The 22,438-nt window shown below is 37.4% G+C and overlaps 3 protein-coding genes across 10 annotated transcripts; 2 read left to right on the top strand and 1 right to left on the bottom strand.

Moving 5' to 3' along the window:
• The first annotated feature begins 6,754 nt into the window (after positions 1-6,754).
• Positions 6,755-8,451, top strand: LOC101740711 (uncharacterized). 2 transcript variants are annotated; one of them, XM_062674074.1, is made up of 2 exons: positions 6,755-7,543; positions 7,923-8,451. In XM_062674074.1, exon 2 carries the CDS (start codon positions 7,929-7,931, stop codon positions 8,355-8,357), a length of 429 nt encoding a protein of 142 aa, XP_062530058.1. In that variant the 5' UTR covers positions 6,755-7,543; positions 7,923-7,928; the 3' UTR covers positions 8,358-8,451. The 2 variants fall into 2 exon arrangements, with proteins under 2 accessions (XP_062530058.1, XP_004922439.1); XM_004922382.3 differs by having other exon boundaries at positions 7,293-7,539.
• A 4,253-nt stretch (positions 8,452-12,704) lies between these two features.
• On the top strand, positions 12,705-14,125 carry LOC101740574 (uncharacterized). 3 transcript variants are annotated; one of them, XM_038017771.2, is made up of 2 exons: positions 12,705-13,074; positions 13,459-14,125. In XM_038017771.2, the coding sequence occupies exon 2, from the start codon at positions 13,465-13,467 to the stop codon at positions 14,023-14,025; it is 561 nt and encodes a 186-aa protein (XP_037873699.1). In that variant the 5' UTR covers positions 12,705-13,074; positions 13,459-13,464; the 3' UTR covers positions 14,026-14,125. The 3 variants fall into 3 exon arrangements, with proteins under 3 accessions (XP_037873699.1, XP_062530051.1, XP_062530052.1); XM_062674067.1 differs by having other exon boundaries at positions 12,957-13,070; XM_062674068.1 differs by having other exon boundaries at positions 13,032-13,295.
• A 6,011-nt stretch (positions 14,126-20,136) lies between these two features.
• On the bottom strand, positions 20,137-22,008 carry LOC101740440 (uncharacterized). 5 transcript variants are annotated; one of them, XM_012694057.4, is made up of 2 exons: positions 21,886-22,008; positions 20,137-20,756 (listed from the first exon to the last, which is right to left on the bottom strand). In XM_012694057.4, exons 1-2 carry the CDS (start codon positions 21,910-21,912, stop codon positions 20,256-20,258), a joined length of 528 nt encoding a protein of 175 aa, XP_012549511.4. In that variant the 5' UTR covers positions 21,913-22,008; the 3' UTR covers positions 20,137-20,255. The 5 variants fall into 5 exon arrangements, with proteins under 5 accessions (XP_012549511.4, XP_062530057.1, XP_062530054.1 ...); XM_062674073.1 differs by having other exon boundaries at positions 21,730-21,908; XM_062674070.1 differs by having other exon boundaries at positions 20,881-21,904.
• Positions 22,009-22,438: the final 430 nt, after the last annotated feature.

Below are 22,438 nucleotides of genomic sequence, written 5' to 3'. Positions count from 1 at the left end.
AGACAGAACTCTGGAAAAGGCAAAGGGGGTAAAGTGAAGCACATGTCTTCCATTACCCTCCCCCTCGGGACGCCGGACCAGTGGTGGTCGGCGCCACGACCACCAGCCCTCTCGGTCGCAAGTTAATAGTATACCCGTAGGCTGTTGTAGGTTCATGACAGTGTCTCCCAATACCTTGTTGCTCTCTATCGTTATGAAGCTAATCTTAAACAAGTACAAACCGTAAGGGAACTAAACCGTGGGAATAATGGAAGAGCCATTATTTCATACATGCTTTTAAATCTAATGAATTTATTATTTGTATAGATAAGTGTGTTCATGCATGTGCACCATCTGAAATTCAACCCGCCCTTGGGCCTGGATTGCAGTCTTTTGTTGACAAGAAGTCGAAATTAAATGAACACTTCAAACCAGAGTGCATTATTTTGTAGTCTGTCAGTCAACTTTTATTAAGTTTGTACAGAATAAATAAGTTTATAGGTACCTAGTCTAGTAAATGAAAACTTATTGCTTCCTGATAGTAGCGTAGCGAGCGGGGGCACGGGGCATCATGCACCTGGCGCTACTCACAAAGGGTACTAAAGGTCTGCAAAACAAAAACAAATCTCGATAATTTTTATTTTTATTTTAATCGATTTCCGGAAATTTATGATAATAATAGGTATCTATTTAACTAATTCTAAAAAGGTATGGTGCCCCGGGCTTAAGTTAAGATCGTTACACCACTGCTTTTCGATAATAATCAGGTAAAAAAAAGGAAAGTATCATCGATTCGACTCCAAATGTGGACCTGGATTTGATAGATAAAGGTAGCTAATTTCGTATTAAATAGCATCATGAGCTATCTACTCAAATCAAATCAAATTAAAAACACTTCCTAAGCTAGCTAGCTTCCTAGCCTAGGTAGAGTTTAAGACTAACATTTGTATGTCCAATAAGAAAATATTGCAACCGAGAATATTCCCATGTCCACATTCAGTCATTACGTAGTTGTAGTAGAAAGTACAAATATAGTTTTCACCTACTTGAAGTCATCGTGGTCTAAAGAATAAGACGCGTGGTCAATTCCTTTTGAGTGATATCACTGTGCAGGTGTTCGAATAATGTAGGCAGATACCAATTTTCCTATTGAAACCTATTACTCGTGTTCACGAATGACTCCTACGAAATATAGTCTAATAAAAATCAAACCCGCAAGAAGAGATTGCGTAATTACTGTGCAATTGAGACGTAGACGTCAAGTTTCAAGGTGGGTAGCGGCGTTCATGTTGTGATATAACATAGACACAGCCCACTGAGTTTTTCGTCGCGTTTCCGATCCGGTGGTAGATTCTGCTAAGCATTGCTCTTGCCAGGGCTAGTCTTCTCTGGAGGCGCCGGAGTCTGACATAACCCGGTCTCTTACCCCTCTCGACCGGGTATCCGTAAATGGATTCCCCAGCGTTAGAAAAAAAAAGGGCTAGTATTAGCAACACTTCAGGTTTGAGCCCCGTGAGCTCACCTACATGTCAGGGTGAAGCTGAAATAGCCTCTCAAGGCTATCAGCATAGGTAGTTTTTTTTTTTTGTGATCACTACCGAATCCACTTGAGTGGTCATCAACACAAAGTGGACCGCGAACTCGTTCACCCATGAAAGCAATAAATACATTAAAATGTATTTTATTTTGTAATTTAATTATAATCAGTTTTATAGGCGTTGAAGTACCTCGTTGATATAAACCATTATGAAGAATGTGTTCAAAACTCGGCTCGATACAATGTTACTAAATTTCGTATTTACTTACTAAGACTCTATAGCAAAAGTGCAACTGGTGGTTGGACGCATTGTGAGTCTGCACGGGAAGGTACCACCGCCCTGCCTATTTCTGCCGTGAAGCAGTAACGCGTTTCGGTTTGAAGGGTGGGGCAGCCGTTGTAACGATACTGAGACGTTAGAACTTATATCTCAAGATGGTTGGAGGCGTTTACGTTGTAGATGTCTATGGGCTTCGGTAACCACTTAACATCAGGTGGGCCGTGAGCTTGTCCAACCAACTAAGCAATAAATCAAAAGTGACGTGTAGTTTTAGTTAATCAAAATCATTAATGTTGATTCTTTCGGACTGCGAATCCACATCACTCGCGAACAAAGTTTTTTTTTATAAAAAAATATATTGTATTATTAATAAAACTTCTATAATTATAAAATCAGACATGAAGTATGAACGAATTAAAACATTTTTTAGGATATATCGGAATAGCTCATAGCAAAGTCAGCTGTTGGTAACTACTGATTTCTGACAAAGGATATTTCAGAGCCGTTTTTAGGCTTGCTTTTTTTATTTATTTTTATTGTCTTTGTAGGCAGACGAGCGTACGGCCCACCTGATGGTAAGTGGTTACCGTCGCCCATGGACTTCAGCAATGCCAGGAGCAGAGCCAAGCCGCTGCCTACAAATTGCGGTGCACGCAATGTAACCTAAATAATAATTAGCTGATATGCGATATCCTCAATTTTGTGCGAACGCACTTTCACTGGACACTTTTGGTTAAAATAGAAAGTACACGAAGTTTGCCATCAATGTTACTAAAAAAAAAGCATTCTCATCAGAAGCATTTAGACCCGTTTCTATTCTCGAACCACAGAATGTGCTAATTCATAAAAACTTTTTTAGTTTTTCGTATATTATTTATCATTTTTATTACTTAGGTGGGTAGACGAGCTCACAGCAGTCACAGCCAACCTGGTGATAATTGGTTACTGGAGCCCATAGACATCTACAACGAAAATGCGCCACCTACCTTGAGATATAAGTTCTAAGGTCTCAAGTATAGTTACAACGGCTGCCCCACCCTTCAAACCGAAACGCATTACTGCTTCGCGGCAGAAATAGGCAGGATGGTGGTACCTACCTGCGCGGACTCACAAAAGTTCCTACCACCAGTAATATCATTCATAAAATGTCGTAAGCACCAACAGCTATATATAGATCATTTATATTCGCTTTGTAAGCAGACGCGTTTTCTATTGTGTTTTATTTACGTACCGTCTAAACAAGTCTTCGCTGCGATGACCGCGAAATGATTAAGTTATTGTACAGTTGAACTTCGAGATACTGAACTGCCGATAACACGCGTTATCTACCCGATAAATGTGGCTTACCGTTTCCTGTATTACCTGAAACTATTTACGACGCGGTGATGTCATCTAAGGTAGATGGGTTAGTATAGGATTAAATGGGTTTTGTTTTTCTGGTTACTATAATATTTATAATAGTATTTATTGTCTTCGGATTTCGAGAGTAGACACCATTAAAACTACTTTGGGCGTTTAAACTGTCCTTTTTTAATTTCATTATGTAATTTTAATGAAATTTTTTGGCAGACTTATTCCAATGTTTTCCTTTTTATTTTATTTGCATTTACTATTACTGGTGGTAGGACCTCTTGAGAGTCCGGGCGGGTAGGTACCACCACCCTGCCTATTTCTGCCGTAAAGCAGTAATGTGTTTCGGTTTGAAGGGTGGGGCAGCCGTTGTAACTATATTTGAGACCTTAGAACTTATATCTCAAGGTGGGTGGCGCATTTACGTTGTAGATGTCTATGGGCTCCAGTAACCACTTAATACCAGGTGGGCTGTGAGCTCGTCCAACCATCTAAGTAATAAAAAAAACAAAATAGGGTGAATTCATCCTGGCGTAAAGGATAAGACGTCCAGTGCATTCGTATCAAGCGATGCGGCTGTGCCGTTGCTCAAATCCCGAAGACAGGTGTGGCGGTAGCCATCACAGAACACAAGATATTTGACAGATGCTTGAATCCCGCTTACATTTTCAAGATAAGCTTGCACATATACAAGTTTCGAACAGCAACATTTGAAATATCGGTCTACCGAGCAATATCACCCGCTCGGTGGAAAATCTTCCCTTTTACATGCACTAATTAATAAGCTTTTATTAGCTTCAGACGTATGTATGTTTGTAACGGAATCTTTGAACATGATTTTGACCTTCTTCAAAACGTCGGATTAACTCGAAATTTAGTATACTTATTAAGGACCGATGACAATTCAATATTAAAAAAATGAAATCCAACGAAAAATAAATAATAGTTTAAAAAAAACTAATAAAATACGCTTTTATAGAAAATCCAACTAAAAACTAGAAAATATATATTAATAAATTTGAATTAAAAATAGTATAAGAAAAAAATATTTTATTGTAAAAAAAGCGTGGGGTGCTTTTCAGGATTTTATCAAAATAACCCTTCTACTCATATCTGTTCATAAAATATTTATAACTACTGATAACCATGCATCTTTAAACTATTATTTATTTTTCAACAAACGTTCACGAATAACTGCCCCTGTGAAGGAACAGCATTGTGAACAAAAAATCAAACCCGCAATAAGTATAATTCGCGTAATTACTGGTGGTAGCGCATCTAGTGAGCCTGCCTGGTATTAGCACTCATTCAGTCAACGATCACCTGGACCCGCTGCTACGAATTTATATTAAGGGCTTCGTTACTACTTAAATCAGATACGTTGAAAAAGAGAAGAGAGAAAATCAGATATCGCAGATGAAATAACTATTGTAAAATGCAATAAATAAATTAAAATATAATTATAACCTCTTATTATTTTATTAGTTTTAAATATATAATATGGGTGTTGCCATCCTAGGAATTGAGCTTATAGCATTACATTTCAAGGTGAGTAGTGACATTCACGTTGATTATTCCAGTAGCCGGTAATATTTACAAAAAAAAAAAACTTGAAAAAAATACCGTTATCAACCGCGCTGCCTACTGCTAAATTTTATCTATAATATTATCTACTTTGTATCTGGCAATGATACGTTCAAGTCACATTGTAAGATTAATGTAGAACTTTATTCGAACAAATATCACATCACTATTCACGACAAACCAGTTCTATTTGGTTTAAATCTGGTTTGTATTAGTTCTACATGTCCGGTAAGGTATGTTAATTGTCATCGAATATGGCGATTACCGTTATGACATCTATAAGCTCCTCAGTGTATTAATTAAATAGATCTATATCGTTTCGTATTTTATCAGCTTTATAAATTACTAGCCGTACTCGCCCGCTTCGCTGGGCATTTAAAATTAAGTAATAATAATAATTTATTTATTGTCATTATAATTAGGGAGTCCAACACTCATATAAATATTAGCCTATCCATTAAGCACATGTATTTTCTACATGGATACCAAGTTTCAAGTCAATCAAATGCATGGTTCAGTAGTTATAACGGAACATCCGTAAAAACCACTGTAGATTTATATATTAGTATAGATAGGATTTTATTTCTATACATTTACTATTCTATATTACTGGTGGTAGGACCTCTTGTGAATACGCACGGGTAGGTAGGTACCACCACCTTGCCTATTTCTGCCGTGAAGCAGTAATGCGTTTCGGTTTGAAGGCCGGGCGGGCGGCTGCTGTAACTACACTGAGATCTTAGACCTTATATCTTAAGGTCGGTGGCGCATTTACGTTGTAGATGTCTATGGGCTCCAGTAATTTCTTAACACCAGGTGGGCTGTGAGCTCGCGCACGCATCTAAGCAATAAATAAAAAAAATAGGAACATGATAGGAGCAAGTCATTTGTCCTGTCCGTTACCATTTCAACCTTGCAATACTTAGGACTATGTCGGTGACCATGTTTCTGCTGCGAATCTCACCATTCCTGATTCCCTCGCGCAGCATTGCCTTTCTATTGCTCTTTGAGCTTGAGATTCATTGGAAGTAACAACTCGCTACCATATTTTATCATTAGCGGCAACGCATACCCACGTGACTTTTGTCTTGAAGCAGTGCGGTGTTTGGAATGAGAAGATTACTCGCAACCTCAGGGTGGCAATATTTTCCGAAATAAAGATAATGCTTTACAAACTCGCACATGTATAGCACAAGGTACTAAAGGGAAGTATATACAACAACAAAAAAATACACACACACATATCGTACTATTCTAAAAATATTTTATACTAGCGACCCGCCCTCGCTTCGCTTCGGAAACATTAAATTTTATTATTGATAGCTGAGTCCCGCGATGTTACCCGCGGTTATTGTCGTACCGCGGGTGACGCCGCGGGCTGAAGCTAGTCTAAAAAAGTAGCCTAAGTTATTCCTTATATCATCACCTACCTATCAGTGATAGTCTCGTCAAAATCGGTGCAGCCGTTCCAGAGATTAGCCGGAACAAACAGAGAGACAAACAAAAATTGTAAAAAATGTTATTTTGATGTATGTACCGTATATATATTCATATATGCATGTAGTAAGAAGCGGTTATTTTAATATTACAAACGGACACTCCAATTTCATTTATATGTATAGATATTTATATTATGTAGCTTCTGTTGGAAGTGTTTGTTTTCTCTATCCGGATTGTGCCTTCGTCGATTCTCATTTAATATTGAATGATTAAAAATGCTTGAGGTATTCAGTTATGTTGTTGAATAGTGACTAGTTTCGCCCTCTCTATATATGTGAATAGTATTAATTGTTTAAAGTTCATCGACCCGAACTCAATAGGTCTTCGGAGGTTCACAGTTGTTACGACATTACGACTATTAAACGGCGTATTTTACTAAAGAGCCATATAGATAAATATATTAACTTATCATTTATAGTTACTGTTTAATGATTCCGTATTTATAGTGGCCATAAAACAACCATAATCATTTTGATAAAGTACGCAGTTATATTTTACGTCTATGTCCGTGTACGTAATTTACCGGACGAAAGCTATAACGTAGATATTGTACCTATGTTCTTGCTCAAATAAGAAGCACCTGCTAGACCCATGAACTCCAGAAAATAGTTGAGGAGACGTTTTCGTTGTATTTTGATCCTCAACGAATAATTTGAATAATATGTTTAATCACTACATAGTATAAAACAAAGTCGCTTTCTCTGTCCCTATATCTGTCTGGCCCTATGTATGCTTAAATCTTTAAAACTACGCAACGGATTTTGATGCGGTCTTTTTTAATAGATAGAGTGATTGAAGAGGAAGGTTTATATGTATAATAACATCCATTAAATAGTGGAGAAATAAATAATAAATTAAAGTTTCACGAGCGAAGCGAGGGCGGGTCGCTAGTAATGTATAATTGAATAAAATGTCGAAATTAATCAGTTTGACGCATTTAATTAGTTAGTTGAGCAGTGTTTAGAAATTAACATTAATTCGTTGGTCTTATTGTTCTAATAGTTCTCTGGTCAATGCCCTCCTCTCAAACATGAATTGCGCAACATTTTGTTATTGTAAAATGATCTCGAACTCAAAGGACAAAACTGTACATGTCATGCTTAGAAAAATGTTAAATTGACTTACAATATGATAACAAACACATATCATTTACGATTGGGAATAAAAAGGTTTAATAAAAATAATAGGTCAATAAATTTTTTGGGTATATTTCTTAATTTCATAATGATAAGACGCAATATTCCAAATACTATAAAATAGGTCGTATTCATTTCGATTGCATCAGTTTGATCATTGCAAGCAAACAAAAGTATGTAAGTACAATTTATGGAGTAAACATATTAATAATATAGTAATCAGTATGCTAATTCCACCAGTCAGACTTCATTTTTTTAAACGTTCGAATAATAATTTTTTTACTGTTTATTTTTCGTTCATTACTTATTACTTATTCAGTTCTTCGATCAAAAATTAATTGTTGATATATAGCGGTCGTACTGTGAAAATTGAGACCTAACAACTCATATCTCAAGGTAGTTAGGTGGCGGCATTTACGTTGTAAATGTCTATGGGCTCCGGTAGCCAATTAACATCAGGTGGGCTGTGAGCTCGTTTACCTACCTAAGCAATAAAAATAATTAATATGGGCACCGAGTAGCCAGATGTTTAAATATGTTTTTTTCTTTTTTTCAGTTAAAAATGAAATTCTTCGTTGCTTTCGTTGCTATCGTAGCTGTGGCTGTCGCCAACCCCACCAAGCCCATTTTCGCACCCGAAATCATCGATTTCCCTCTTCCCGACGGTGGTGCTGTCACTGAGCCAATCGTGCCCTCCCCCGTTATCGTTGGACCAGTCGCACCAGGCCAGCCCACTCCTCTCGTTCAGATCATTGTGAACGTGAACCAGCCAGGAGCTGATGCTGCTATCATTCCGCAGCCCGTCATTGTTGACGAGTCCGATGAAGTCAAACCCGACCCCGTTATTATCGCCGAAGAGGCTGAAGAAGGCCCCATTGTCCCTGAACCCGTAATCGTTGCTCCCATCAACCCCATCCCAGTCGCCCCCGTCATCATTGGAACCCCCATCATACCCTCTCCTGCCGTCACCCTCCCTGAGGAGCTCAACTAAGTAACTGTGATAGAACTTGTTTAAATGCAATGTCAATAATATAGGCATTACCTCAATTGTACGAATAAAATTGACACAAAAGTATATTGATACATTTGATTGTTTTTTTTTTGCAATTTAATATTTCATTTCCAAGTTATCTGTTATTTTTTACATGATTACCGTCAAAAATTTTGATGCTGGGACGATTTCTGAGAGCGCAGAGGTAAGTACAATCTCTCATCTCTACGGGCCTGGAGATTTTAAGGTCATGCCTTAGAAAATGTGAAGTATCTGAGATTTACGAATCATGTGGATCTCTAACTAAAACCTGTTTAATGCAGACTACTTTTCGCATCTTCTTTAAATCACCGTCATGCTTCCATAGTTCGGCTGTGTACACGCCCCAACAACTACATATTTAAAACTTGCGTGATTTGTACACGTAATTAAATGAACTTACCGGTCTCTCGATCTCTGGTCTATTACCTACAAGAGTTCAAACTCTTTTTATACCGAGTTCAATGAGAATTTGATCAGTGGTTTAAGCGTAACAATTAACAGACAAGTAATGTTAATTATGTATAAAATAATATAGCATACACATAAACATAGCAATATGTAAATTCTAATAATATTTATTACTGTTGGTAGGTCGTCTTGTGAGTCCGCACGTGTAGGTACTTACCACCACCCTGCATATTTCTTCCGTGAAGCAGTAATGCGTTTCGGTTTGAAGGGTGGGGCAGCCGTTGTAACTATACCTTAGAACTTATATCTCAAAGTGGATGGCACATTTACGTCGTAGACGTCTATGAGCTCCAGTAACCACTTAATAACAGGTGGGCTGCGAGCTCGCCCACCAATCTAAGCAATAAAAAAAAACATATGTAAGAAAGCCGGAAGTCAAAAAATCTAATAGTCATGTGTTAGGTTTTTAATTTACTAACATAGATTATAAGTAATACTTAGGTACTAACAAAATGTTATGGTTGATTTACTGAAGTAAATATACATAATAATATTGAAGCTCCTTGACCTGAAAGCTAACACTTACATACTTTTTTAAAAGCTGCTATATTAAACACGTGCAATATCGTAGGAAAGTTTCTGCAAACAGATGATCAACCACATAATGCAATAGTAGAACACACTTAATTAGCCAACCTCAAGAAATCGGGAGATTTACTTGAGCGAGTCCGTAAATGTCACTAAAGTACTACCAGCGCAAGCTGAGAAAGTAAAAATAATAATAATAATAATAAATTTTAAAATCAAATGGTAAGCATATGGAGACTACACTAACCTTGTATACAGGAACAGACCCGACAGCTAGACCAAAGTTACCCAAACTAAAAGAAATTAAAAACTATATCAGTTAGTCACATTTTCAACAAAGAAATATTAGGTAAATATGTACATCTCAATAGATACAGATATAACAGAACTCCACACTTTAATATATTGTAGTGCATTTGTGATCAGTGAAAATTTAGGTTACAAAGTAAAAGAAGAACGCAGAAGTAGAGTTCGGAGTAGAGTTCATCCATATTACCTGGAGCCACTGCGGTCATCCACAGTGCGCTTTCAGAGATCTTTTTTGCCACGTACCATCCGGCTACGGAATGAGCTCCCCTCCACGGTGTTTCCCGAGCGCTATGACATGTCCTTCAAACGAGGCTTGTGGAGAGTATTAAGCGTTAGGCAGCGGCTTGGCTCTGCCCCTGGCATTGCTGAAGTCCATGGGCGACGGTAACCACTCACCATCAGGTGGGCCGTATGCTCGTTTGCCTACAAGGGCAATAAAAAAAAAAGCGCCAAGCCCAGAAGCCCAGACAACCAACAAAAATCTAAAAAAATCTACCTAATCCAGACGACCTTAAAAACTACTGGACTGATATCTGAAAAAAACAAAAAGATCATAATAATAGAGCAGACTGAATTAAGGAGGAAGAAAACCGGTGGAGCCATTTAGAGGAAATACATTTCTCCTAGATTGATAACAAAAAGGCTATTGATAGCGTACCGCACTCTTGGGTCATTCGAATTTTACAGATCTATAAAATTAACCCAACAATCATAACTTTCTTGGAGAATACCATGACCGAGTGGAAGACCAGGCTCGTTTTATCAAACTGCGCTCAATTTATTAGCGCTGATGAAATCCCGATCGAGAATGGTACATTCCAAGGAGATTCCTTTAGCCTTTTGTGGTTTTGCCTCATCATAAACCCTTTGTCACATTTGCTGAACAGTGAAAATAGCGGTTACAAATTGACAACAGATACAGAAATTAGCCACCTCATGTACATGGATGATATTTATATCTATAGTTATTCTCAAAACCTGAAAAAGCTTTAAAGCGGCTCATACAATTAACAACAAACAAAGTTTAGTAAAGATATAAATATGTCATTTGGATTAGATAAATGCAGAACACTTCACGTACAAAAAGGTAAAGTCATAAATGACAATAGTGAAACTAATTTTGCGCAAATGGAAACTGTTGATTTGTATAAATACTTAGGCATCCTTCAATCAAAAACTATCAATCACACACAGATAAAAAATAAACTTACTGAAGAATATACACGTAGACTTAACAAAATATGCAAAAAGTGCCTATTTTCAAAAAATCTGTTTAAAGCGATAAATAGTTATGCAATTCCAGTGCTGACATATTCTTTTGGAGTTATTAAGTGGTCGCGAACAGACATCAATCAACTGGAAATAAAGACCAGAATGATACTCACCAAACACAATATCTTGCATCCGAAATCTGCTATTGAACGAATATCTGTCAAACGATTAAAAGGGGGTAGGGGGCTTATTGATCTTGAACTGATATGGGAAGGCCAAATCTACGTAATAATCTACGTAAATTCTTTTACAATAAAGCCGAAACCAGTAATATTTATTTAGCCACGATAGATGCAGATAAAAGCTTCACACCTCTAAATCTAAAAACCAGAGACACCCAGATTGGATCATCAAAAACTGCTGAAACTAATAAAATCAACAACTGGCGTAGGAAAGAATTACATGGTAGACATTTACACGATCTTGAACAGGACCATATTGATTTAGACGCCTTAAATATATGACTGAAAGTCGGATCCCTGTTCCCTGAAACAAAAGGGTTCATGATCGCAATTCAGGATCAGGTTATTAACACCAAAAACGACAGAAAATATACTATATATTAATACGTGAAGCAAAAACTTTGTACCCCTTTTTACGAAAATTGTACGGACGGAGGAGTATGAAATTTCCCACACTTATAGAGAATACAGAGGAGAAATACAGAATGCTAATATATTTTTTAATTGTGCATTAAAAATCCATTAAATTAATAAAAACAATTACACACACTACCATGTATTTGACACACACATATATATACTCTTTATTTACTGTAAAACTTTTGTTATTGCTTAAAGTATGTAGTTAAATTGAGAATAGGTTGATTAGCGAAGTTTAATAGTCTTTGAAAATAGAATCATTATAATGTTCGAATTTCGACTAATGCGGGGGACCACTAGTATATTTAAAGACCCTAGTGTACAAAATGACAACTGTGGAAAATGTCACCGTCAACCCGAAACCATACAACACATCACAAGTGCCTGCCCCACTTTAGACTGATTACACCCATCGACATAATCAAATATCACACATCAAAACTAGTTATAACAAAAGCTCATACCCGATAAAACTACACCCTACTACTTACTACCAATATAGTCCGAAACCTGTACTGGAGAGCAGTAGACACAAATTATATTACGACAGAGCCATATTAACAGACAAAACCATCCATAACAATAGACCGGACATCACATTGATTGATAAATAGGATAAAATAGTATTTATAATTGACATAGCAGTATCCAATACACATAGCCTCCTTAGAACCATCACAGAAAAAATAAATAAATATACAGAATTAAAGGAAGAAATTTTGAGAATCTGGAAAATTAACAAAGTCTACATTATGCCACTGGTGCTATCCAGTACAGGCGTAAAACCTAAACACCTACCCTAATCTTTAAAAATATTAGACATAGCAGAGAACACGTACATGACCATGCAAAAAGCCGCACTATTAAACACATGCCTTATAGTCCGTAAATTCTTGCAGGAAGACTTAAATATTCTGCAAGTAGAAAATGAAGCTCACTTGGCATAGGCCCGTGATCTTCATTATACTGAAATGTCTTGAATATTTCGAGAAAAACAATACAAAAAAATAATTGTAATAATAATAACAAATGATACACGGTTTGATAGCGAAAAGTTTCGATCAACACCTTAAGAAACTTCCGTTATCCAGCTGGCCTGATACAGAAGGCAGTAAATCCCTATTTAGCATCGTGAGCTACTATTAGAAATTAACATAAATTCGTTGGTCTCATTTTTCTAAGTTCGCTGGTCAATGCCCTCCAATCAAACATGAATTGCGCAACAATTTGTTATTGTGACATGATCTCGAACTCAAAGGACAAAGCTGTACATGTCATATTAGAAAAATGTTATATTGACTTACAATATAATAGATAACAAACATATATCATTTACGATTGGGAATAAAAAGGTTTAATAAAAATAATAGCTCAATAAATTTTTTGGGTATGTTTCTTAATTTCATAATGATAAGACGCAATGTTCCAAATACTATAAAATAAGTCGTATTCATTTCGATTCTATCAGTTTGATCATTGCAAGCAAACAAAAGTATGTAAGTACAATTTATGGAGTAAACATATTATTAATAATATAATAATCAGTATGCTAATTCTAGCTGTCAGACGTAATTTTTTTAAACGTTCGAATAGTAATTTTTTTACTGTTTATTTTTCGTTTTTTACTTATCACTATTCTGTTCTCCGATCAAAAATTAATTGTTGATAAATAGCCGTCGTACTGTGAAAATTGAGACCTAACAACTCATACCTCAAGGTAAGTTAGGTGGCGGCATTTACGTTGTAAATGTCTATGGGCTCCGGTAGCCAATTAACATCAAGTGGGCCGTGAGCCGCGGGGAACGACCACCTAAGCAATAAAAAGAATTGATATGGGTACGGAGGAGCCAGATGTTTTAATATATTTTTTCTTTTTTCAGCTAAAAATGAAATTCCTCGTTGCTTTCGTTGCTATCGTAGCTGTGGCTGCCGCTAGCCCCATCAAACCCGCTGAGACTAATGCTGAGCTGCAAGCCATTCTGGACGCTATCCACAGCCCCAGCACAGACCCAGCCACCGCTGCTCTCCTTCTCGAGCATCTGCACGAAATCCTCGTCGCTCTCAACCCCATACAGGAGCCTGTCTTCGGACCCGAAATCATCGACTTCCCTCTTCCCGACGGTGGTGCTGTCACTGAGCCAATCGTGCCCTCCCCTGTTATCGTTGGACCAGTCGCACCAGGCCAGCCCGCTCCTCTCGTTCAGATCATTGTGAACGTGAACCAGCCAGGCGCTGATGCAGCTATCATTCCCCAGCCCGTCATTGTTGACGAGTCTGATGAAGTCAAACCCGACCCCGTTATTATCGCCGAAGAGGCTGAAGAAGGCCCCATTGTCCCTGAGCCCGTAATCGTTGCTCCCATCAACCCCATCCCAGTCGCCCCCGTCATCATTGGAACCCCCATCATACCCTCTCCTGCCGTCACCCTCCCTGAGGAGCTCAACTAAGTAACTGTGATACAACTTGCTCAAATGCAATGTCAATAATAATAGGCATTGCATTACCTCAATTGTACGAATAAAATTGACACAAAAATATATTGATACATTTGATTGTTTTATTTTTGCAATTTAATATTTCATTTCCCGAGTTATCTGTTATTTTTCACATGATTACCGTCTAAAATGTTGATGCTAGGACGATTTTTGAGAGTGGAGAGGTAGATACAATCTCTCATCTCTACGGGACTGGAGATTTTTAAGGCCATGCCTTAGAAAATGTCAAGTATTTTCTGAGATTTACGAATCACGTGGATCCCTATCTTAAACCTGTTTAATGCTTATGAACTGCTTTTCGCATCTTCTTTAAATACACCGTCATGTTTCCATAGTTCGGCTGCGTACACGCCCCAACAATTATGTACTTAAAACTTGCGTGATTTGTATAGGTAATTAAAAAAAACTTACCGGTTTCAGACCAGAGATGGTCTATTACCTACCTATTTCGTATTGGAGTGTTTCGGAATAATTTCTGACTTTTTTTTAAATAACAACGGTTGGAGTTAAGTTTACACAGAGCTTTCTTAGATCATAAATGCTTAAATGAATATTTTTTTATTTTTATTGCCCTTGTAGGCAGACGAGCATACGGCCCACCTGATGGTGAGTGGTTACCGTCGCCCATGGACTTCAGCAATGCCAGGGGCAGAGCCAAGCCGCTGCCTACCGAATAAACAATTAAAAGGCCCTCATAATAAAATAGCCAAATGTAAATTCTAATAGTATTTGTTACTGTTGGACGTCTTGTAGGTCCGCACTCGTAGGTACCACCACCCTGCCTATTTCTTCCGTGAAGCAGTAATGCGTTTCGGTTTGAAGGGTGATGGCATTAGCGTGGTTGATGTCTATGCGCTCTGGTGACCACTTAACACCAGGTGGGCCGGGAGCTCGTTCATCTAACTAAGCAATAAAAAAATAAAAAAAATAATAAACAGTAGTTTATGCTTTTGAATTCTAAATACCTAAAATTGATTTCAATTCGTGGTCTATTTTACCTGTTTATTAATAAAATGTAGAAATAATTTTCCATTCATTAATTTTTGTTTTATTTTATACATAAACTATTATCAGGACTAAAAATTATCTTAGATAACTATTTTTTAGATATTAATTATCATTGTTGCACGTTAATCCTCCTTAGCGGATAATTTATGTATTTACGAACGTGTTAATGTATTATTTGCAAGATAACTTATAATATTGTAGCAAGTAATCACGTGTGTTCATTTTCTAATTTATGATTTTTCGCATTAGGAATTTATAATCCATGGCAAATCGCTATCCCATATAAGTTTTGTAGTCGTCGTGGCCTAAAGGATAAGACGTCCGGTGCATTCGTATCGAGCGATGCACCGGTGTTCGAATCTCGCTGGCGGGTATCAATTTTTCTAATGAAATACGTACTCAACAAATGTTCACGATTGACTTCCACGGTGAAGGAATAACATCGTGCAATAAAAAATCAAACCCGCAAAATTATATAATAATTTGCGTAATTACTGGTGGTAGGACCTCTCGTGAGTCCGTGGCCCCGCCTATTTCTGCCGTGAAGCATGTGTGGCGCATTTACGTTGTAGATGTCTATGGGCTCCAGTAACCACTTAACACCAGGTGGGCCGTGAGCTCGTCCACACATCTAAGCAATAAAAAAAAGGTGTAATTTATATACGTTATATAGTTATAATACCTAATCGTTTATTTATTTATACTTTTTGGGGAATCTTTTTTGTACTTATGGAGGTAATGTTGAATATATTGTTTTCTTTTTGTGTAAACTTAATTTTCTAAATTTCTCTTTTTTTTTCTTTTTTTCACTTTCTACTTAAATGTGATTTTGATGGTGGAAACATGTTTGGTTATTGTTTTAGCTATTTTTTTAAATATTATATGTTTATTTTGTACTATTGGTTTCCTAAATACATAATTATGATTTTGATTCTACCTAATCGTATTAGACATCTAAGCATAAATATCTAAGAAGAGATCGCGTCACACTAAAGCGATTCATATATGTAGTTTATAGGCATTGCAATACTGCTGCTTTGCAACAAAAAATTCTGATAGAAATTATTTTTTATTGCCCAGACATTTAATTTGTGTTTGGATAAAATCTCTGATTGGCATAATTTTTTATAATGCTTTGATCATAAGTATTTATTGATGTTTTCTATGTACATATTTATTTATTTGTGTATGTAAAATAATAATATTATCAATATTTCATTGTTAATTTATTTACTTATTTATTTTTGGGTCATCAACATTGTCATCAACAGAATATTGATATAATTTTTATTTTTTTCAAACCATATACCGACTATTAAAACTATCACTTACAATAAGTGTTTAAAGTGTGTCCAGTTCTTATTTCTTTTTTATTTATAATAAAAGCGATTTTAGATAATTTCGGTGTTTTTGTGTATGTTTTTTTTTCTTTTTTTATCCATCGATGCGTGGACAATCTCACAGCCCTCCTGGTGTTAAGTGGTTACCGGAGCCCATAGAAATCTATAACGTAAATGCCACCACCCACCTTGAGATATGAGTTCTAAGGTCTTAGTATCAAGGCTGTCCCACCCTTCAAACCGAAACGCATTACTGCTTCAGGGCAAAAAAATCCGGGCTGTGGTACCTACCTGTGCAGACTCACAAGAGGTCCTATCACCAGTAATAACGCAAATTATAATTTTGCGGGTTTGATTTTTAATTGGGCTGAGCTCGTCCACCCATCTAAATAAGTAATAAAAAAAAATTAGTAACATAGATTATAAGTAATACTTACTAACTTAAATATTATGGTTTATTTACTGAAGTAAAGATGCATAATAATAATAATAACGAATAATAGACGGTACACGGTTTGATAGCGAAATGTTTCGATCAACACCTAAGAAACTTTCGTTATCCAGCTGGCCTGATACAGAAGGCAGTTATCCTCGACACTGTGCGTATTGTGAGGAGGTTTCTCACTCTGGAGTCCTATCCGCTGGCGGCTTGTGTTGTAGACACCGCCAATCTATTTTTATATAGTGTTTCTATTTTCTTTTTTAAGCTATTCCATAGCTTTTATTGCCGGGCTTTGAGCGCGGCGACCGAAGCAAGAAATTCCGTAACGAAAATAAAACCTAATATCCCCCACTCCGCCTACCATGTAGCTCGCGTTCAACACATTTTTTTTTTATTGCCCTTGTAGGCAGATGAGCATACGGCCCACCTGATGGTGAGTGGTTACCGTCGCCTATGGACTTCAGCAAAGCCAGGGGCAGAGCCAAGCCGCTACCTACCGCTTAATACTCTCCACAAGCCTCGTTTGAAGAAGGATATGTCATAGCGCTCGGGAAACAATCACACGTTGCGCATTTGAAGAGTTTGTGAATAAGCGCGCGTCGTGATGTCGCACTGCATGCGCATCATGAAAAGTCTGCCCATCTATCTCTCTGTCGCGCGGTCTAACTTATTAGTGTGAAAGGGACAGTTAATGTTTTGCTTTTGTTATTGTTTATAAAAATAGCGTGGTCTTATTTTATTATTGTTTTAATATTAAATTATTATTGTCTATAAATAAATATAAATTATAATTCTATAAGTTGATAAAAAAGGCTATGCAATAGCTTTACCGCGGTAGTCCCCGAATGCCACACGTGTTTTTTTTAATACCATTTAAAAAAAAATTGTATTATATTGATAAGATTTTAAATAAATATAATAATAAATAGCTTTTGCCCGCGACTTCGTCCGTGTGGAATAGTTCACAAATAATTGAACAAATTTGGTTGGTATAAAAAACGTTATAGTTTGGTGCTCCGCTTGTATCGGTCTTAGTGTGATGTTATACAATCTATAGCCTTTCTCAATAAATAGGCTTTCTAACACTGAAATAATGTTTCAAATTGGACCAGTAGTTCCTGAGATTAGCGCGTTCAAACAAACAGACTCTTCAGTTTTATAATATTAGTATAGATAAAAATTTATAGTAAAATGATTGAGATTTGTTGTGCGCACATAACTTATGTTGCAAGCCAGATTTTGTTTCTTTTTATTTGTGTTTTTTATGTATCTTTAGCTTGTGATGTGTATTGTGAGCCTAATAAAAAAAAAAAAAAATAGATAAATTGGTTCCAGGAATTTTTTTGAGTGTATGTGGCCTTGTGAAAAAACAGCGTTAATGGCAGCACAAGGGCATACACCATGCTTTAAATCTTGCACATGGATGACATCTATGATGGCATTCACGTTTATGCGTTAACAGTTCAAGAGAAGCGTGATGAACCGGCCATCTGAGTTTCTCTTGGAGTGTGATGCAGGAGTGGCACTCAATACTTGTGTCTGAAGTGGAGAGTTTCCTGGGGCGGGTCTACTAATGGGTTAATTTAATTTAGTTCAATTCAACCTATTGGAGACTGGCTTGCTTGTTTATTGCTAAGAAGGCTGCTTTGGTTATACCAGCACAAATCCAAAGACTATCTCTGCAAACCTCCGAGATTATTATGTTGCTTGATATAAATCGATATTTTGAGCAGTGTCACAGTAATTTTTCCAAATTCGTAGCTGTAGACCAGTGATGGGCAAAGTACGGCCCTCGGGCCAACTCCGGCCCGCGGTAGTAGTTAAGTCCGTCCATCCGCCGAGAGTCCATCCATCCTAAGCATTCTAGTCAGCATTTTGGCGCGTAAAATAAAATCTGACGTTTATAATTAAAAAAAATTCGATTTTTTAATGAAAGCTTCAATTCTTCAGGGGTGTTTTGAGCTTTCATTAACTCATAATTAACTTGCCATCATTATAATTATCTCGGCAGTCTGTCACAGGTATTAGTTTATTTATTGGAAAAAAACCATTCTTTTCACCTATCTATCACACGCCTCACGTCTCACACGTTTAAAAAGGCGTAATAGTAAAAGGTATTTTGTTTATTAAAAAGCTTTAATACAAAATGCATTTGTTCTATAATTCTGGCCCTCCTCTAGAATTGTTAAGCTTTGTGGCCTGCCATTAAATTTTTTTGCCCACCACTGCTATAGACTATAGTAGAACAGAAGATAGAAGAATGGAAGAATAGAACTGGGCTGTTCGGACGGTCATTAAGCACGGTCGTGAGGCTCGTTCGAGATGAAATTCTTTTCATGGTGCTTCCTATGAACTATGACGTGTCTTACTTCTTATTATCTTCTACTTATAGGTTGTAGAGAGACATGCCTGTGTCACTGGTCGCAGAATAAGGTGCTTAGGCGGTGAGCTGTGCTCTTAGCGTTGCTAACGTCCGTGAGCCACAGTGACCGTTAACCATCAAGTTAGGTGCATGTGTGTCTTCAAAAGCACTAAAAACTCTTTCAAATACTGGAATTTTCACATCTTACGCATTTGGCATCGGCTACTTCGAGCGCGAGACTAGAACATTTTGACCTAAATCCCTAATGCCTTTAACGGAGCCTTGTTGGCTTTTTTTTATTTTTTTATTTTTGTATTTTTTTACTTTTTTTTATTGCTTAGATGGATGGACGAGCTCACAGCCCACCTGGTGTTAAGTGGTTACTGGAGCCCATAGACATCTACAAGGTAAATGCGCCACCCACCTCGAGATATAAGTTCTAAGATCTCAGTATAGTTATAACGGCTACCCCACCCTACGAACCGAAACGCATTACTGCTTCACGGCGGAAATAGGCGGGGTGGTGGTACCTACCCGTGCGGACTCCCAAGAGGTCCTACCACCAGTATGGCTATTCAAATACGAATCCAGAAAGTAATCAGGGTCACCATCCGCCAGATCAGACAGTAGGGATAATTATGGTTTTCATGATCTCAGTGTATCAATCGCAACATATCCAGACGGTGTCCCACAGTAAGCGAGGTAAAAAATGACTACAGTCTATGACAAAACCATAACATTGTTATTGCCGATGTTTGCAATGTAACAAACGACGTTTGTAGTACAGTTTGTTCACATTCGGTTCTTCAAACATCGCCTGGCTACATCACATACCTTTTACATCTCAGAGCTGAAACGCTGCTGTTGTACTTAGGAAATAATCATCACCAACGCAAATGAGAATAACAATATTATAAAATATTAAAATTCTTTATTTGTCACATTATAAACTCGTTATTTTGTGTCTTGTTGTTATTCTGGTTATTTTATTTTATATTCTAAAATGATGCACTTAAAGCTAAAACTGCACTTAGTTGAGGATCTCGGGTAAAGTTACGACGGGCGCGGGAATGATGGGAGAAGCGACGATGACCGGAGTGGGAGCCACAGGCTTCTCAACAATCTCGGCTGGCTGAGGATTATAGGCGGGGGTTTCAACAGCAGAAGCAGTGGTGGCCTGGTTGATGTTCAAGATGATCTGCACGAGTGGGGTGCTCTGGGTGGTGGGAGTATCGACGATGGCGGGTCCAACAGAGATGGGTTCGTAGTTGTCAACATCCACAAGAGCAGGTCCAACGTGGATAGGTTCGTAGGTGTCAACTAGAGCGGGTCCAACTTGGATAGGCTCATAGGTGTCAACTAGAGCGGGTCCAACATGGATAGGCTCATAGGTGTCGACTAGAGCAGGTCCAACATGGATAGGTTCGTAGGTGTCAACTAGAGCAGGTCCAACGTGGATAGGTTCATAATTCGCTGGGACGGCCACAGCCACAGCTACGACAGCAGCAAAGGATAAGAAGATTTTCATTTTCTGAAATTAAATAAAACGAACGTCTAAAAACACATCTTGAAGAAATACATTTCTCGTGCAATCAACGAAAATTATTGCTATTTTTGTGTACATATATATATGGGTGAATACGCTCACGGCCCACCTTTGTAAAGCGCTACCGGAGCCCTTAGAAACCCTTGGAGAACCACTAGAAGGAAATGATGCTACCCACATTGAGATATGAGGCTGAATTTACGTTTTTTTTTTAAAACCACCCTTCTTCCCATTTAAGTCGTACCACAGAGTGCTTTGCGAAGTAAATGCATAAAGTGAGCTATAGTACAATTATTTTGTCCGTGCAGTTTGGGTCATAAAAAATCGGACCGGTGAAGGGAGTATTTCGCTCTCTCTTCCACTCACGAGCCTTATGGACGGGCATAGTGATGCGCATTATTGTTGTCGATAAGCGTTATAGATAGTGTATTTAGTTTTGTCATTTTGTAGGTTAGTGATAAATCACTAATCGAACACTTACACTACATATCGCCGCAGCAAGTTAACGAGAACGACAGAAATTAACACTGTAACTTTTCGGGATCTATTCTCATTTCAGTGAAAAATTTTAACACATTGTTGATAATAACACGTGCTTGTGCTGGTATATTTTTGCCAACAAGCAAAATATTTGAATAAATTCTGCCGTTTTGGTACAAAACAAAAGAGTAGCCATTGTGTCACTTAAGAAATTCAGAGAGCGAATGCACAAAATCACATTTCTCTTCGACATATGTACTATACTTTACAGGCAGGTACAACAAATGACTCATAACATAATAATGTCTCACCACCCTTCATATACCACCCCGCCGCCATGTACCTGCCTTCGATGACTCATTTAAATTATCGATAATGGAGTTGCGCCCGCGCAACATGCTCACCGCCCTAGCCGGACTATGTTTTATGACCCAAACTGCACGGACAAAACAATTCTACTATAGACATGAGGTCTTACAGTATGCCCGACCACCGATAAATGGCGATTGCTGATCGCAATATTCACCCATTTACCGGTCACTGCTTTAGTCAGCTTTTACAGCAGCCAAGGACAGAGAAGACTTGGTGCTATTCTAAAGCCCATAACTTAGTCCGTAGACTGTAGACTACTCACCGATTTGTATTTACAGAAACTGTACATTTCTTTTCAATGTACGACATTTTATATGAAATTGTTATCAAAGAATTGAAGATCACTGATCGCCGTTAATAAGCATTTGATTGATTATGCCAGTCAAATTTGACTTGGATTTTAGATAATCTTCATGATTTAGGGCTTACCCTTCATGCGCCATCAATATTACATAAAATTAAGTTCGATTAATGACACGTATGACGTTCGTGAAAATATCATTAAAGTAGTCTCAATGATGGCGGTGACACATCGTGTATACAGTCTATATCTCGTCTACGTCTATATCTCACGTATTCTTCAGCACGCTGTAGCACATAGGACTCTGAACCTTTTAAAATATGAGGTGTTATTAGTTAGATTCATCTTAGTTGTGAGTGTAGTATAGTAATACTTGTAGTACTCTGTCCATTTTTACTTATCCATAGTCAGTGGTGTCAAAAAAAAAACTAAAAATAGTCAACCAAATCAAATATAAATTGGATGTTAGTTGCTGTAGTACTGTTAGTTACTGCAAAGAAATAAAATAATGCAA

This window comes from Bombyx mori, chromosome 19 (assembly GCF_030269925.1).
Source record: "Bombyx mori chromosome 19, ASM3026992v2".
Lineage (NCBI taxonomy): Eukaryota > Metazoa > Arthropoda > Insecta > Lepidoptera > Bombycidae > Bombyx > Bombyx mori.
This window is presented reverse-complemented; position numbering and strand designations above follow the sequence as displayed.